The sequence below is a fragment of the Astatotilapia calliptera genome, chromosome 10, assembly GCF_964374335.1.
Source record: "Astatotilapia calliptera chromosome 10, fAstCal68.1, whole genome shotgun sequence".
Taxonomy (NCBI): Eukaryota; Metazoa; Chordata; class Actinopteri; order Cichliformes; family Cichlidae; genus Astatotilapia; species Astatotilapia calliptera.
The window spans coordinates 20,657,547-20,674,047 of NC_137431.1; the positions used below are offsets into that span (position 1 = coordinate 20,657,547).

Consider the following 16,501-nt stretch of genomic DNA (forward strand, 5'->3'; position numbering starts at 1 on the left):
TGATGCAGCCAGAGTGCATCCTAGCAGCATAATCAGAAGTCATTTACATTACTGATGGTGAGTGCTGTGTTTTATTACTTGGTCTGGATGGGTAAAAGCTGACCCTGAGTTCAGACTCAACCAAGATGTAAACATTATGCTGCAAAAGAATCTGACCTGTTGAGCGACTTTTTCTATCTTCATAGCAAGCCTTATAAAAGAAAGAAATAAAATCTTTAATGTTCCCAAAAGCAGCCTTGGAGAAAAAACAGAAATGATTGAGCTCGTACAAGAATGCTGATATAAGCGGAGGTTGCTGTGGCCTTAAATAAAGCTCAGTCCTAATGTACAACACCTAATGGAGGCGCTTTTATCTCTGAAGTCCAACCAAACAGAGAGAGGAATTCTTCTTCTGGGTTCTTGCAGCCTGCCACGGTCGGTCATAAATATCTGGCTCTGCATCACAGCCTGTGTCACCCACTGGGTAGTGAGTTGGATTAAACTGTGCTGCTGGAAAAGATTCAGTGCTACTTCGACTGGATAACGGTGGCTCATTTTCCACATGTTTTTGAGGACCTCTGGTTGTGGACACGGGCTTTCTGTTTCCCCTCTGTGATAGCAGCGAGTTTGGATTGATGCTGTTGTTATTGTTCAGGCCATATATGTCATCACTCTGCTTTTTTTTTCTAAACATGAAACCAGACACAGCTGCCCAGGAAGGAAGTGCACATCATGATATGGTAATAAGAGAATTTGTATTTCAGAGGAGGAGGAGCTTCCAAATGGGTGACCAAGGTGGTTAGTGTGTATGTGTGTGTGCAGAGACTTGTTTACTCACATGTGCATTGATGTTGGTGAAGGTGTTGCTTTTACAAATGCATTTGTCCCAGAGGCGTGCACGGCTGTGTATTTTTTTTTTTTTTTTTGCCCACTTCCTGTCTCTATGCAAAAGTGTGTATACATAGCTCAGGGGTGAGAAGTTCATTTGCAAGAGGAAGTGATGTTGTTATCTTGCTCAGAGAGGAGTGTGATTCGTGTGTGATATTGTGTTGACAGATTGCTGCTGGGGTCGTGTCTCCACGCAGACTCTCGTGTGTTTGCTATGCAAAAGCAGCAAAAGGACCAAAGATCAATCTAAATGTTGCCATCATTTGGTGATGCAAGAAAGTGAGCGAATGACAAACAAGCAAAGAATGAACCAAGCTTGATGATGGTGACGGAGGTAATTAAAAAGGTTGCAGCTAAGCTTGATGCGCGGTTGACTCAGAACAGATCAGATTAACTGTGAGCGATTGCTTGGCAGCATTTGAGTTTGACAAAGAGGCTGCTTACCGAATGTTTGATGAGGACAGGGATCAGAAGGTGGCACAAATTTGGTAGAGCGTTGCTGTCTACTTTTCGGTGCTCCGTTTATAGTCTCGAGTCATAGAGACTAATGATCTTTACCCACAATTTTTAGTATTTCATGTGTGTTTTTCTTGCTTGCATCAATTTTACATCATGCATCATTTATGTCACAAAGTTATTTCAGTCTGCTGAATATTTTGGCTGTTGTTTGATGAAACAGAACCGAATTGTTTCTGTATACTTTATTTTGTCGTTTGCTTTAACATTACACAGTTTACCATCCTGCGGTTTCGTTTGAGAACAACAACCAAACACAGCAGCTGTGGTTAAAGTCTACTTCTTTGTTTTCAACTCTTTTGATTTTAATACTTGCTCTCTGTGTGTTCTTCTAACCACAGACCTGAAGCTTACCAAGAACCGCACCAGACCACAACAGACCAGACCTGACCAGGTTGAGCCCAATTATTCACAGTCTCCCTCTCCCCCCCCCCCTTAATTTATTGTGCTGATCGGACAACCTCACACCACTGGGACTGGACAGGAGACCCAGAGGTTCCCACCACTGGAGCTCTAAGCTGTGCCTGGCAATGCCTCAGGTAAGAGGTACGATAGGAGGAGGGGAAATTGTGCTGTCGCTGTTGTTGATTTGTTTTTTTCCATTAACCCATAAACCCACGAACAAAAAGTGACTTGATTTTTTTTTATTTTTAAATGGTCTGAATGAACTCTCCACAAAAATCTGAGACAAAACTTCCTGTGAGCAAGTATGCAAAACACCTGTGGACAGACAGAATCGTAGATGTGAAACACGGTTCAGGGGCTTGAAAGAGGAGAGTGACTGACCCCAGTGCTGTATGATGTCTGTAGACCCTGCATCCAAACAGCTGCTGAAGCCAGATGGGCTGACTGTGAGCGACTTTCTCAGTCCTTCTAAAAAAATAAGTGCAGAGTGCCAACTCTGAGCAGGCTTTAACATTTTTGTAATTCTCTGCGGTGCCGAATTAATAGCAACGTAGCAAAGTCAGCTCCCGGAAATGATGGTGTCAGCCTTGACAGTGTTTTTTTTTTTTTCTTTTTTTTTCTGCTGTTCTTTTCTCCTGTTTTATTATTCATATTAGATACCACAGGGACTGTTTGTTTCTTAGGGTTTTGTGGTATCTTGCAAAATGTGCAAGTATGTTGTGATTGCAGCGCGTCTGTAGCTGCAATCTTATCAAATAATTCCCTCAGCTGTTAGAGTGAAGAACAGGAGATGCTGGTGGTTTGTTGGGCTGAGACACGTGTTTAACTTCAGCGCTAGAACAAAAATAACAACAGCAGCTCTGGAGTAATATCTGTAGATGTTAACTTTATTGCAGATATATTAGTAATGGGTTTTATTTTAAATTGCAGGAGTGTTTTTACAGTATTTTCTATTGCTGATGGAAGTTTTTTTTTTTTTCCTTGATGATGATGATGATGGAAAAAATCAGACAGCTATCCATTATTTTGACATATTAGATCACTGATATACTGAATGTAACATGGTTTTTTTCTCATAACCTTTAACTACAATATATTATTCTCTGTCAAAGTCATGGAGCATGTCTGGGAGCATTACAGGGTAGCAGGTGCTGTTGCTTCCTGATGCACCTGTCAGTAGCCATGTTTGTGGGTTATACTGATTATTAATCAGATCGGTGTGCACGCAGACACTTCCTCTGATGTTCCAATGGTGGTAAAATTATTCTCACTTTTCATGTCTGTTATGTCGTGTTTCGGTGTCCAGTGTGGCAGTAGAGGGGGAGCAGAATAAAATCACATATGAAAAGTTGTCTGTATGAGGGAGCGGATGGAAAAAAGCCTCCCATTCATGTATTTGATTATGCTTCAGTGCCCAGCTTAAGTTTGCTCAGTTCATAGTTGCGTGTTTGGGCACAATAGCTGCAGTGTTTTTGGTTGTTTTTTTGTTTTTTTTTTGTGTGTGCTCTAAATGCAGAAATTTTTTTTATTTATTTATTTATTTGCTGTTGACATGAGACATGACTGCACAGTCAGTGCTTTATCTTTTCTTTTCTCTCTCATAAATGCACACTGCTTTCTGTTTTAGTTTTTAGTATTATTGTTTATTGAAATACATCTAATGATTATAGGAAGATTGAATGACAGATAATTGTATTGTGACTGATTATATTATGTAGGAATGATGAGATGCAGAGTCGGTCAGACTATTTAAGAAGTTGAGAAACAGCATGAACTCAATATAAAAGATGGACGTAGCCTTAGGATGTCTCCCGTTGGTTAGGCAAGACTCATCTCATTCAAGATCCCAAAAAGCTGATATTATGTAAAATATACAGAAAGAGTATTCAAGGATTTGGCAGTCATGTAAAACTTTAGGATTAACAGTAAATGGTATGAACGCAATTTTATGCTATTAATTGTGAGGGGCAGCACATGGGGGCAACAATAGACTCACGATTGGGTATTTGGAAAAAAAGAAAAGAAAAAGCTTTTTTTTTTTTAAAATTAAGGATAAGGAGGTGATCACCACTCTGTGAAAGACTGCGTGGGCAAATTGAGCATTTATTAGTGTCACATTGCAAAGACCTGGATAATGTAATCATGTACAGTACAAAATATCCCTAAAAGATTCAACAGATGATGTTGAAATCAAGGCAATATTGACTGGTGATGAGGGCAGGGATAGCTCAGTAGGTAGAGTGGTGGCCCCATGATCGGAAGGTCGGGGGTTCGATTCCCCTGAACAGCTACCCTGAGGTACCCCTGAGCAAGGTACCGTCCCTACACACTGCTCCCCGGGCGCCCAGTGGCCGCCCACTGCTTCACTGAGTGAATGGGTTAAATGCAGAGAGGGATTTTCCCCACGGGGACCAATAAAGTACACTTTCTTCTTCTTCTTCTTCAGGCCTTCGGACAAACAAACAAACAAACAAAACGGCAGACATGACTTTTTTAGTGCAAATCACAGCGTGAGCTAGGGAGCACTTCTGAAACCCACTGTCTGTGAACACTGCATCGATAAATACCAGCCTGTTTTGCACAGGTCAAATGCATTTGTGATGTGATGCATCTGGGAGGTGCATTGGTAACTTGCACTTCTGTGAAACCCTTTCAAATAAGACAATGTCAAACCGCATTCTGCACATATTCCAAGAGCACAGCTCCGTAGCAAAACAGTCCCGCTGGTAAACTGGTCTGTGTGCAGCAAATGATAGCTTCATCTATCTTTAGAAATTGAAGTCAGCTAAACTGTGAACTTACATAATTCAAATAACTGCACTCAAGTCGGATTTGTGTGTCCACTCAGCTGTTGTACAAACCTTGATCATAATGACACAAAAATACACACAGAAAACACCTGTAGCTTCCTCCGTCTAGCTTATAATAATTCCTGGCAGAATTGAAAGTATGGCACACAAAATGTAAAAATAATGGTAATAACTTTAGTTTTATAGCACTTCTATAGCACAGTTACAAAGTGCTTCACACTTTAGATAAAACCACACACTAAAGTCAAGTATACATGTTCAAACATATTGTCTTACATTCTTTCCTGCATGCACATGTTGAAAGAACGAGAAATATATGGGCGAAGGTCCTTTAAAAATGAGTTTTCATCAGTCGGTTAAAACAACCCACAGTCACAGAGCCGACAGGCTGAAGAAGGCTGTTCCACAGTTTAGGAGCTTTAACCTCAAAAGTGCGGTCACCTCTAAATTTTAACATAGGAGGATGAAATAGTTAAGAGACACTGATGAGATTATCGGAGAGGAATAAGGTCTCAGCAGCAGCTCTGCTGTATACACAGGGTCAAGGCTCACTAGAGCCGGTGAGAACAGCAAACTCCTGGCACATCGTTTTCAGACCCCACGCGGTCTTTCGCTACTCACATTAAACATGATATATAAGTCACTTAGATAACTTAAAAATGTTCTTGTTTGGCTTTTTTTCTGTGTTTTATTTGTTCCTCAGTAAATCGGTTTGGCTGAGATTAAAGTTATAGTTTTTACACAGCTGAATAAACATCAAACAGAAAACTGATTAAACAGAAGTGTGAAATGGTAGAGAATTTACTCCAATGTCCTGTTATATTTTAGATAGCAAGGAGCAACGGCCGAGTTTATTAAACTCCACCGAGACAATCTGCAAATTTCATTAAAAGTTTAATAAACTATCATCTTGTCTTTATTTTTGGTTGACACATACCTAAAACACTTCAGGCTGTAAGTTAATGATAGCTATATAAGAGCAGATGCATGCTGGTGCAATAAGCTGTACGTTTTACGTTCAATGGATGCATGCTTTGATTAGTCGACTAATCGACAAAAATAATCGGTGACTGTTCAACTACCAAAATAATTGTTTGTGGCAGCCCAACTGCACAGCAATTGTAGGAGATACACTTGAAAAGAGTAACATAAAGAAAGAAGAACTGGACCAAGGATTGAGCCCTGAGGGACACCACATGTGAGGGGCACTGATGAGGACATGTAGTTATTAATATGACATCTGAAGTGTCTTTCAGATAGTAATGATTTAAAAAAACAACAACACACATCTGATAATATGACAACAAACATTACAGAACAATATTCTTTTAAACAATAATCTTTTAAAAACTGAGCAACATTAAAAGGAAGACAAAGGTTGAACTGAGTTTATCAGATTTTACTTGTGTTGCTGTGCATTGTTGTTTAATCAAGTGTTCCCCCCCCCCCGTGTTTGTTGCAGCCCAGCGTCAGTGGGATGGAGCCTCCCTTTGGGGATGCCTTTCAGAACTACTCGATTGCTGACCAGGCTCTGACCAGCACTGAGCTGCTCGCCACCAGCTCTGACCCAGATTTCATGTACGAACTGGTGAGTAGACACACACAAAGACGTAAGACCTTGGTAACCATGCTTTGAATCCGGCTTCTTTTTATATTGATTCTTGTTAAGTGCTACAGTTGCTCTAAAAGACTTATATATATTTGTCAAAAAAAATCAATATAAACACTGAAAGTCACCAAGATTATTCTAAACATACATACTCAAGTAGCTGAGCTGTAAACTAAGAAGGTTTTGATTGTGCTAAGCCACATTTATAGATTCGCCAGTGGAGACCCAGTCTCTGCCGGCGGGGCTTGATCAGACACAGCTGCTCAAGGGTCAGCTTGGCCCAAGCACCCCCACAAATATCAAAGATCAATATAAGGTTACACAGCACACTGTTTAAGGGGCCACAGAGCAGGAAAGCTGCAGGAAATCCAGTATCGTTCTTCTGATTAAAGGAAACCATATTATAAATGTTCCAATTCTTCTTTTTCTAACCTAACATTGACTTCAAGAAACCTTAGAAACCAAAGTTATTTCATCAGTTTAATTTCTCAATTCAGCATCTTTGCTTCGCTGGTCTTCTCCTGTAAACATTTCAAATTGTGCAACTTGTTTGACAATTTGTTAAATCTGTGTGCGATGTCTAAATAGAAATCACTGGAACAGTCAAGCCAAACTGAATCAGGGCCTGTCATGTAGGGACTTTGCTGATCTGAAGTTGGTGGGTATAAATCGATTAATTTATTTTTCAGCCCGAGTTGTCTTTGACAAGAGTGCAGTGGCACAACAGTGTTACTGTGGTGAACTAATATGTCCCTAGGCTTTTAACATAACACATATAAACAAGCCAAAGTCATTTCCTGTGATGATTTTCACACAAATTATCAGCCTCGCAGTTGGTTAGTTACGGCTAGTTATTAATTGCAAACAGAAAAACAGGCAGGATATCATTTGGGATGAAACAGAAGGCACTTTGGTTTTCTGGGATGCTTCCGTAGAATGAAGCTATCATTTATGTGATAGATAATACCTGTCAAACCATCTGCTGCAATGGCAAAAGGACTTCTTCGCCAAGATTCACAATTGAAAATATTGAGGTCGGACGTGATTCCTCACCATTTACAGGGATTATTTCAGTAATGGTGAGAAATCCTGAGGTTTATAGAAACGTTTAATGAATGCTGCCGTGGACTTGGCTTAACTTCCAGACTGGCGTTTATCAAAGCAGAGACTCGTGTCTAATTGTTTAGAAACTGTCTGACATTTGCCAGGCTCACAGGCAGGTGATATGAAGCACCGCTCATGTTGTCAGCTGCAGGTGTCTGCCTTAATTTACTGTCCTCTGTAGACTAAACAATAGTGATTGACTGCCTCACTCTCAATTTCTTTCACCCTAGTAACCCATTAATGAGATGATGGTGTGCAGGATGACCTTCCATCTCCTTTAGTTAGTTTGTTTATCATTTGGTGTGACACCCATTTATTATTAAAGCAGCACTAGTTAGTCAGGGTGCAGAGTTTTCTAAGCTATTCAGCACAGTGGGGTGTTTTTTCTTCTTTTCTTTAACAAGAGTATTGGAAATCCTGTCTGGGGCTGCGTCAGCATCTTCTGCCCTTTTATGCAATCCCAGACTGATTTCACAATGTTGACATCAGAGCTCTGTGGGGGTTGTACCATCTGTTGCAGGGCTCCCTGATCTTGGTCCTTTCATGCAGGTTCTTTATGGCTTTTGCTGTTTGGGACCGCTGTGTAGTGAATTTCCAGACAGTCAAACACCTGGTTGCTGGCATTATGTGGTGGCTTGTTATCATAAATGTCTTTTATGAAAGTTAACTAAATCATTCAATAATGAAATCTAAGCTAAGTAGAATTTCATACAACATCACCTACCCTACCACCTGCCTTGATCAGCTCTCTGTCTCTTTAAACACTTTGGAGGACTTTAAAGGTCTTTTTTTTTAAACTCAACAAAGCATTTAATTGTTACAAAATCTCACACAAGGTCTAATCATCAGATAAAATGAAACGGTGGCACTTCATGTCCAATAGGTCAGCATGACTTCAATGTGAAATCTTCACTAGTCGGTGCCCTTGACTCAGTAACAGAAGAGGAGATTGTGGGAATATTTCACATTCAGTTAGATAGTGAAATGATGACACTGCATGGCTGAAGTTTAGGAGGAAGGTGGTTGGTGGTTTGATCTCTGGCTGCTCCAGTCTGCATGCCAAAGTATCCTTAGGCAAGATACTGAACCTCAATTTGTTCTCCGATGCTTTCATTGGAGTGTAAATGCATGACTGTTGGAAAAGCATTTAGGTAGAAAAAGGTGCTCATATGAATAAGGCATGTTGTATGAAGCACTTTGATTAGAGTAGGACCAGTCCATTTACCATGATCCTTTGTGTCTGGGACAAGGACACGCACTCTAACTTTACAGATCATCCTATCCTATAACAGCTGCATGGAGGTAATTCTTTAATTTGCTGCTCTCTTCAGGACAGAGACATGAGCCACCAGCAGAGCCCCTGTGGGGACAGCATTGTGGGGGTCGGGGATGGAGGCAAGGAGGTTGAGGGTTGCGTGGACCAGCTAATGGGTCTGGGTGAATGTGAGACAGTCTGCAGCAGCTCGGCGTTCGAACAGTGGGACTCCTACTGGGAAGACCTCACCAGGTACTTATGATTTATTCATGTGTTGCAGCTTTTTTTTTTTTTTTTTTTTAGGCCATGTTAAACAACAACAACAAGTAACTGACACACAAAACTTTGACCTCTTAAACTCTGTGAAGCTGGTTTGGTTTGTAAATGAATAACTAGCAGATACTTTATATAGTGCTTTTCAAAGAGTCACAAAGTGCTTTACAAAATCCAATACAGAGCATACAAAGCCAGGCTTAAAAGCAGCAGAAAAATGGAGCAAATCACTGACTCTAAGAAAGAAGCGAAAACGAGAAGCCTTTAGCAACAGTTGAAAATGCATAGGTCACATATTACATGTGTCAACTTGAATATTGAAATCATACAGAAACACATCCAGTGTTTGATCAACAAAGTCCCGTAAAGTTGACTTGGTGGGTTTTTGTGTGTGTGATAGTTTCTTATAAATTATGTAATTTTAAATTTTTCTGTCTTTGCTTTGAATCACGTGGGTTAGCTGACGGAGCAGAAAGTGTTGAACTATTATGAGATGCATTAACATGTTGTTGATCTGGTTTATTTTTCATGTCATTTGCTGCTATTAAGATAGGTAGGCTTCCTGTATTTTTTTAAACTAACATTTAAAATCTGAAACTCACAGTTATGCTGTATTTTTAAACTATTATTTAGATATTTCACCATCATCTTACTGTGGTCACGCCAGGTTTGTAGTATGAGGAGGCTGTAGTGGGCCCCTGCTTTTTATAAGCTTGCGATTGATGATACGACTGATTTTAAGTTAAATCTGGTTTTAGTTAAATCTGTTGTTACGTCTTTCAATGAGCCTCATGAGAAAGGTCAGAAGGCTTTGAAGGTTTGTACAGAAGTAGAACAGTAATTGTGAAGGCCTGTCCTTTTGGTCTCAAATAGACGCAGCAGATGAGAATTTGAAGCAGATAGTCGGTTAGCCGGGAGGCAGGAAGTGGTTTAAGAGGCCTGTAAACAACAAAGTAGCTGGCTGCCGCAGTCTCCTGGGGTCTCAGGTGATGCTCCGTCTGTCCTGCAGCTACCCTGATGTTTTGCTGCCAGAGTAGCTTGTGTACTCCCCTCCCCAATGTTGAGTGCAAACTGAGGGCAGACTACTGTCTCTGAAAAACAAAGTCCATTAAAACCGGGGTGGAATAGTGCTGGTTGTTGCAGGGTTTGAAAAATCTGCTGCATACAGACTTAGGTTTGGGTTGTGCCGAAGTGGAACAGAGGAAACTGCTGTATCTTTTTTTCCTAATGTGCAAACCATACTTTCCAGCTTTGACTAAGAATGTGTGTTTCGGCAACTTCAGATTAATTTTGTTATATTGTTGTGCTCTGGTGCACCAAAATAACGTTTGGTGCTTGCTGGTCTTACCAAACTATAGTTTTCTTCACCGCACTGAAAGTGCTGAGAGAGCCTCAGAGCTTCCTGTTTATATCTTGTGGCATGAAGAGGCTTCACTGTTATCACTGGTTTCTCACTGAAGTTACAAACTTTAAACTAAGTTAAAAGTAAAGTTGAAAAAGAAAGTTGAACAGTTACAGATTTTCTCTGAAATGTTCCAGCTTGGAAAAATGCATTTGTCTCAAGCTCTGCAAAGATAAAAGTGAAAGTGGAAGAGTCACGCTGTGCTGTGCTGTTTAACTGCTATATGACTGGACCATTGCCATCATGTGACAGGCTGCCATTGCAGTTCTAAGTAGAGACAAGTGCACTTCCACATTTAGCATCCCTCTGTGGGGAAAACAGGTTTTCACTGCAAGTTGCAGTAAATGAATATTTCCATTACTGGTTTTGCTGAACATTTCCAATATTTCCCTTCAGTCAGTTACTCATCTTCAAGTTTCATATATAACAGCAGAGCATGAATGTTTAGCATGCTGAAATAGTGTTTTAGTAGTTTTTCATGAATAATAACTTGTAAATTCTAGTTTTTCTCTGATGATCATGTTGGTCGGCTGATTATTGTATTTGCAGGGTCATTTGCATGATAAAAATGTGCATCAACAAGCTAGTATTCTAAAGATTTAACAAGCTTAGGTTATTCAAATGTAGACAAAAATAGGAAACAGCTGCAATGCAAAGATGTAATGAAGATACTATGACAAGAAGGCGAAGGTTTCCACTGTTGCTAGTCTGTGTCTCTCTGTATTTCACAGATACACACGGCTGGCCAGCTGTGATATCTGGGGCACCAAAGAGGTGGACTTCCTGGGATTGGATGACTTCTCCAGTCCTTACCAGGACGAGGAGGTGATTGGTCGAACTCCGACGCTGGCTCAGCTCAACAGTGAGGACTCACAGCCTGTGGGTGAGACGCTCTACCCTCCCGCTGACCTGAGCTTGCCCCAGACTCAGTCATCCCAGCTTCCCTGTCACAGTAAGACTCTCCTGGTCCCCGGCCAAGGATCAGGCCCTGGCTCTGTTCAACCTTCACCAAGCTCCACATCCTCTTCCCGTCTTTCGCGCAGCCTTCTCCCGGACTTTCCTGAAGGCTCCCAAAGAGCAACCAGACCTGTTCCTTCCAGCACTGAGACTATGGCTAAGACTCAGAGCCACCTCAGTCTCACCCAGGACCATGGTCATGCTCAAATAAAGCCCATGGTGCGTGGAACCAAAATGGGAGCCCCAACTTCCTACAGCTCTGACTTTGTACGCAAGGCTAAAGTCCGTGTCAGTGCTGTACATAAGACCCAAGCGGACATGCCTCCCCAGACGGATTTTGAGAGGTCAGATCCCATTCTACCTCTCTCCCAGCCTCGAGTTGAGAAAGCCTCTACTTCAGCAAGTGCCGCCTTAGTGGGACTACCTGGTGCTGCCGCCGCCAGCTGTTCGGGTGGCCTGGCGAGCTTTGAAAGGAGAGTAGAGGGGACAGCGAGGAGAGAGATGCCTGTAGGCAGGTCTGCCACTGTGCCTCAGCTGGTTGAGGCGAGCCAGGCTCTGGAGACCAGCACCTCTGGGCTGGTGATCAGCGATGGTGTTTGCAGCGGGGCTGGCAGTCTTTTGGTTGTTGAGGGTACGGAGAAGACCAAGGAAGAGGAGCACAACTACTCTCTCTTCATGACCCGCAGCAGACTGGGCAGCAGAGGCCACCCGCAGACAGAGGAAGAGGATGAGGAGGATGAGGAGGATGAGGAAGAGGCAGAGGCAGAGGAAGAGGAAGGAGATGGGTTGGAGCTAGAAGACGAAGACCACGATGAGGGTTTTGGCAGTGAGCATGAGCTGTCTGAGAATGAAGAGGAGGAAGAAGAGGAGGAGGACGAAGACTACGAAGCAGACAAGGACGATGACATGAGTGACGCCTTCTCTGAGCCAGGTAGCTACTCTCTATTTAAAATAGTTAAAGTGATTTTTATTACCTTTATTTTACCAGGTTGTCTGATTGAGATTACAATTTCTTTTAAAAGAGAGACCTGATCAAGATAGGAGCTGTACAACCCAAAACATTGAAAAAACTCTACACGTACAACATAAAATATAAATCCACAACAATTACCCATAACAAAAAGCATTAAAAAATTAAGTGGCTAAGAGTGAGGTCAAGTAATTTGGACATGTGAAAAGGCATGTGTGGTCCCATTTTCAGTAACTATAATCTCATTGAACGTATAAAAAAAATATGATACATTGCTACATTACAAGCAGATGATTACAGTATTGTGTTACTTGGTATTTGGTGTCACCACAATACTGAATACACAATACATCCTTTTCTTTGTCTCTGTCTCTGTTGCATTAATTTCCTCCCCTTCCTTCTGTGTCTCTCTCTTCTGCCTCCGTCAGGCTGTGACATGGAGCTGATGGAGGACATTAAAGGGCTCACAGCAGGAGTCTCCAGCCGAAAGAGAGGAAAGCGCCGCTACTTCTGGGAGTACAGCGAGCAGCTCACCCCCTCCAAACAGGAACGCATGCTCAAGCCGTCCGAGTGGGACAGACACACGCTGCCTAGCAACCTGTACCAGAAGAACGGGCCTCTCCACGGTACTCACACATGCACAACTATATGCGCATGCAGGCATTATTAAAGTCTCGCTTTGAGCTTCAGTTTTATATGGAATTAAATAATCTTTTGCATTTAAGTGTTTCCGACATTTTATTTTACATGCCCAATATCGGCATAAAAATGATCGTATACGGCTTTTAGTGGATAATGCAGAGTGATCAGAGACAGGCTGGTTGGATCGGTTGGATTTTCCACAGCAGCAGCTGTGCACAGCATGTTGCAGTCATGCTACAGTTTGAGTAATCACACTGGAGTTATTAAATAAATTAAAGATGTATATTTTATTTCACACATTAAAGGACTCCTCTGTTTGCAGCAATGCAGCAAACTATTTGTCTTGTATCCATATTCTTATTTATTCAGTGTTGTAAAGGGAGTTCTTTAAGTTGAATAAAATGACTCATGTTGGATTTTGATCATCATAGTTTCAGGCTTTTAAAAGTTAAGGTCATTGTCAAAAAGTTGCTGTTTGATGATTAATAATTAGGTTATTAATGCATCCCCACACCTGTCAGACCCACTGCAGGTTACCAGCTGTTGGTGCGTAGAAAATCTTTATTTAAAACTAGGGCTGTGCTATATGACCAAAATCTCATATCCCGACATCTATCGTCCCGATTACGATATAAATCACAAAAATTTAACATTTTCTGTAAATTATGTGAATCTCAGGCAGCTCCACTTGCGTGAAGTGTTTCCAGCAGGGCGTCGTGTACCTGTAGTCGAATGTTTTAACCGATGCATGAAACGATACATTTTTAGACATAAGTTGTAACGGCTGCCGTTTTCTTTGTGAGTATTTATTACACGGCGTGCTGCAGGGAAAAGCCTGTTCTAACGTTTGACTCTTAAGGTTTATTTTTTAGCACCTGGCGGCTCTTTTTTACTTCTCATCCGTAAACACTCTGCATACTCTTTCGCGTGATTCAGTTTATTTTGAAAAGTCTCAACAGGATCTTGAGCTTTATTGTGAAAGGTTTATGTAGAAAATAAACAAGCGGACACGCAATGGTTTTACCGTCGTTGTTGCTAACGACAACGCATAAAAGCAGGCGCTTGTCCGTCCGTAGTGTGGTTATATAAAATATAAGAGAAAGAGGGAACTTTAAGAAATTAATATAGCCACTACAGTGACCATCAAAACGATGAAAAAATATTGCTGTTAACAGTTTATTTTGCGACACCACGAAACAAACGATAGCGTAAAATGAAACGATAGACGTTTTTATATCGTCACCCGATATATATTGTTATATCGAACAGCCCTATTTAAAACCAGATCAAGCAATTTAAAAAAACAGAGGTACACTTGCAGTTGGCTGGTTAATTTGAAGTACCATGTGCACAACTAGTGTTTGTTCATGTTTTCGAGAACTGAAACATATAAAATGCGATTGATGTCTAACTCCTTTGTTTTGATGATCTTTACAAAGGAAAATACATGCTGAAGAAGTCTCGCCGCACAGATGTGGAAGACCTGACTCCCAATCCACGCAAGCTGCTGCAGATCGGCACAGAGCTTCGTAAACTGAACAAGGTGATCAGCGACTTGACTCCTGTGAGCGAGCTACCACTGACTGCACGGCCACGCTCTCGCAAGGAGAAAAACAAGCTGGCCTCCAGGTAAACCACGCATTCATGTGTTCGCTGTGTACACATGACAGCTGGAGAACAGCCATATGTAAAGTCCTGATGACTGCAACAGTATTATTTTCAAAAGGCTTTACCCTCTCGAGCCTGATTGTAATAAAGATGCTGATTTGAAAATAACCTTTGTTTCTCAGTGAGATCCTCTTTCCTCCTATTGATTAGAAACTCTTCTTTCTTTCTGTCTGTGTGTTTCAGAGCTTGCCGTTTAAAAAAGAAAGCCCAATATGAAGCAAATAAAGTGAAGCTCTGGGGACTCAGCACAGAGTACGGTACGTTGGCTCTGACGCTACGTGATCTAAATCTTTACTAGAAACAACATCTGCATGTATTTTTTCTTGCACTGTTGGCAGTTCAACGGAAACTTAATAGACAATGATGACAGTGACTGTTATGACATTTTACTTTTTTCTTTTTTTTCTTTTCTTTGTCAGATTAGAAATAAGATCATGATTGATAAGAATAACTAAATAACTGCTCATACTTGTCACCAATTTAAAAAAGAATTGTTACAGTGTCTAACCAGAAGACAAAAGCACAGAATTTTTTGTGAATAATCTGTGGTCAAACTGGTGTTTTCCTGCAGACCGGCTGTTGTTTGTGATCAACGCCATCAAAGAGGAGATAGTGGAGCGAGTGGAGGACTCTTCTCCGCGTCCAACCAACATGTCTGACACTCTGGAGAGACTCATAAAGGAGACCCTTGGTGAGAATCGAAAAGAAACACAAGTTAAGCCCGTATTATGCTTTCTGGGGTTTTATCACTTTATTTTAGTGTTGAAGCTTTTTCTTTATACATGCAGATGTTCTGCATATTCACAAAGCCCAAAATCCATGTCAACAGGAGTTTTTATCTTCAGTGTGCCTCAATTGCTTGAAACAACTCGTGAGTCGTGAGGGAAAAGATCCCTGGCTGAAAGTAACATTTAGACAGCATCTGAACACATACAGTGTCTCACAAAAGTGTGAGTACACCCCTCACATTTGTGTAAATATTTTATTGTTTCTTTTCATGGGACATCATTGAAGATATGACGCTTTGATACAATGTAAAGTAGTCAGTGTACAGCTTGTGTAACAGTGTAAATTAGCTGTCACCTCTAAATAACTCAGCATACAGCAATTTATGTCTAAACCGCTGGCAACAACACTGAGTACACCCCTAAGTGAAAATGTCCAAACTGTTCCCAAAATGCCAATGTTTTGCGTGGACAGTATTATTTTCCAACACTGCCTTATTTTCCATCACTATAGAGCTTCACAGGGTGCCACTGGGATCCTCTTCCACTCCTCCATAATGACATCATGGAGACACATTTTGCTCCTCCACCTTCCATTTGAGGATGCCCCACAGATGCTCAATAGGGTTTAAGTCTGATGACATGCTTGGCCAGTCAAGTACCTTTACCCTCAGTTTATTTATCAAGGCACTGATCTTTTTGGAGGTGTGTTTGGGGTTGTTATCTTGTTGGAATACTCTCCTGTGGCCCAGTTTCTGAAGGGAGGGGATCATGCTCTTCTTGAGTATGTCACAGTACATGCTGGAATTCATGGTTCCCTCAGTTAACTGTAGTTTCCCTGTGCCAGCAGCACTCATGCAGCCCCAAATAGCGACGTCCCACCACCATGCACCATCATGCACCATCATGCAAGGCAAGACACACTTGTCTTTGTACTCCTCACCTGGCTTCCGCCACACACCACTGACATCATCTGAAACAAATAAGTTTATCTTGGTCTCATCAGACCACAGGTAATCCCCCCTTAGTCTGCTTGTCTTCAGCAAACTGTTTGGAGACTTTCTTGTGCATTATCTTTAGAAGAGGTTTCCTTCTGGAATGATAGCCATTTGATGCACCTCCAACCTCTGCAGCAATGCTGGCAACATCTATTTTCAAATGACAGCCTCTGGATATGACACGAGCACGTGCACTCAAGTTCTTTGGTCAACCATGGCGAGGTTTGTTCTGAGTGGAACCTCTCCTGTGAAACTGCTGCATGGTCTTGGCCACCGTGCTGCAGCTCAGTTTCAGGGTGT

At 41.5% G+C, this 16,501-nt stretch overlaps 1 protein-coding gene across 3 annotated transcripts in view; it reads left to right on the forward strand.

The window, feature by feature from the left end:
• crebrf (creb3 regulatory factor) overlaps positions 1 to 16,501 on the forward strand; it is a 33,920-nt gene that overhangs the window by 5,225 nt on the left and 12,194 nt on the right. For 2 of the 3 annotated variants that reach the window (XM_026181830.2, XM_026181831.2), the window contains exons 2-9: positions 1,725 to 1,922; positions 6,061 to 6,186; positions 8,643 to 8,818; positions 10,973 to 12,129; positions 12,597 to 12,794; positions 14,250 to 14,439; positions 14,662 to 14,735; positions 15,050 to 15,169. In XM_026181830.2, coding sequence (XP_026037615.1) covers positions 1,914 to 1,922; positions 6,061 to 6,186; positions 8,643 to 8,818; positions 10,973 to 12,129; positions 12,597 to 12,794; positions 14,250 to 14,439; positions 14,662 to 14,735; positions 15,050 to 15,169 — 2,050 coding nt within the window. In that variant the 5' untranslated portion in view covers positions 1,725 to 1,913. Of the gene's footprint in view, positions 1 to 1,724; positions 1,930 to 6,060; positions 6,187 to 8,642; positions 8,819 to 10,972; positions 12,130 to 12,596; positions 12,795 to 14,249; positions 14,440 to 14,661; positions 14,736 to 15,049; positions 15,170 to 16,501 lie in introns of all 3 variants that reach the window. The other variant, XM_026181832.2, reaches the window with a different exon arrangement.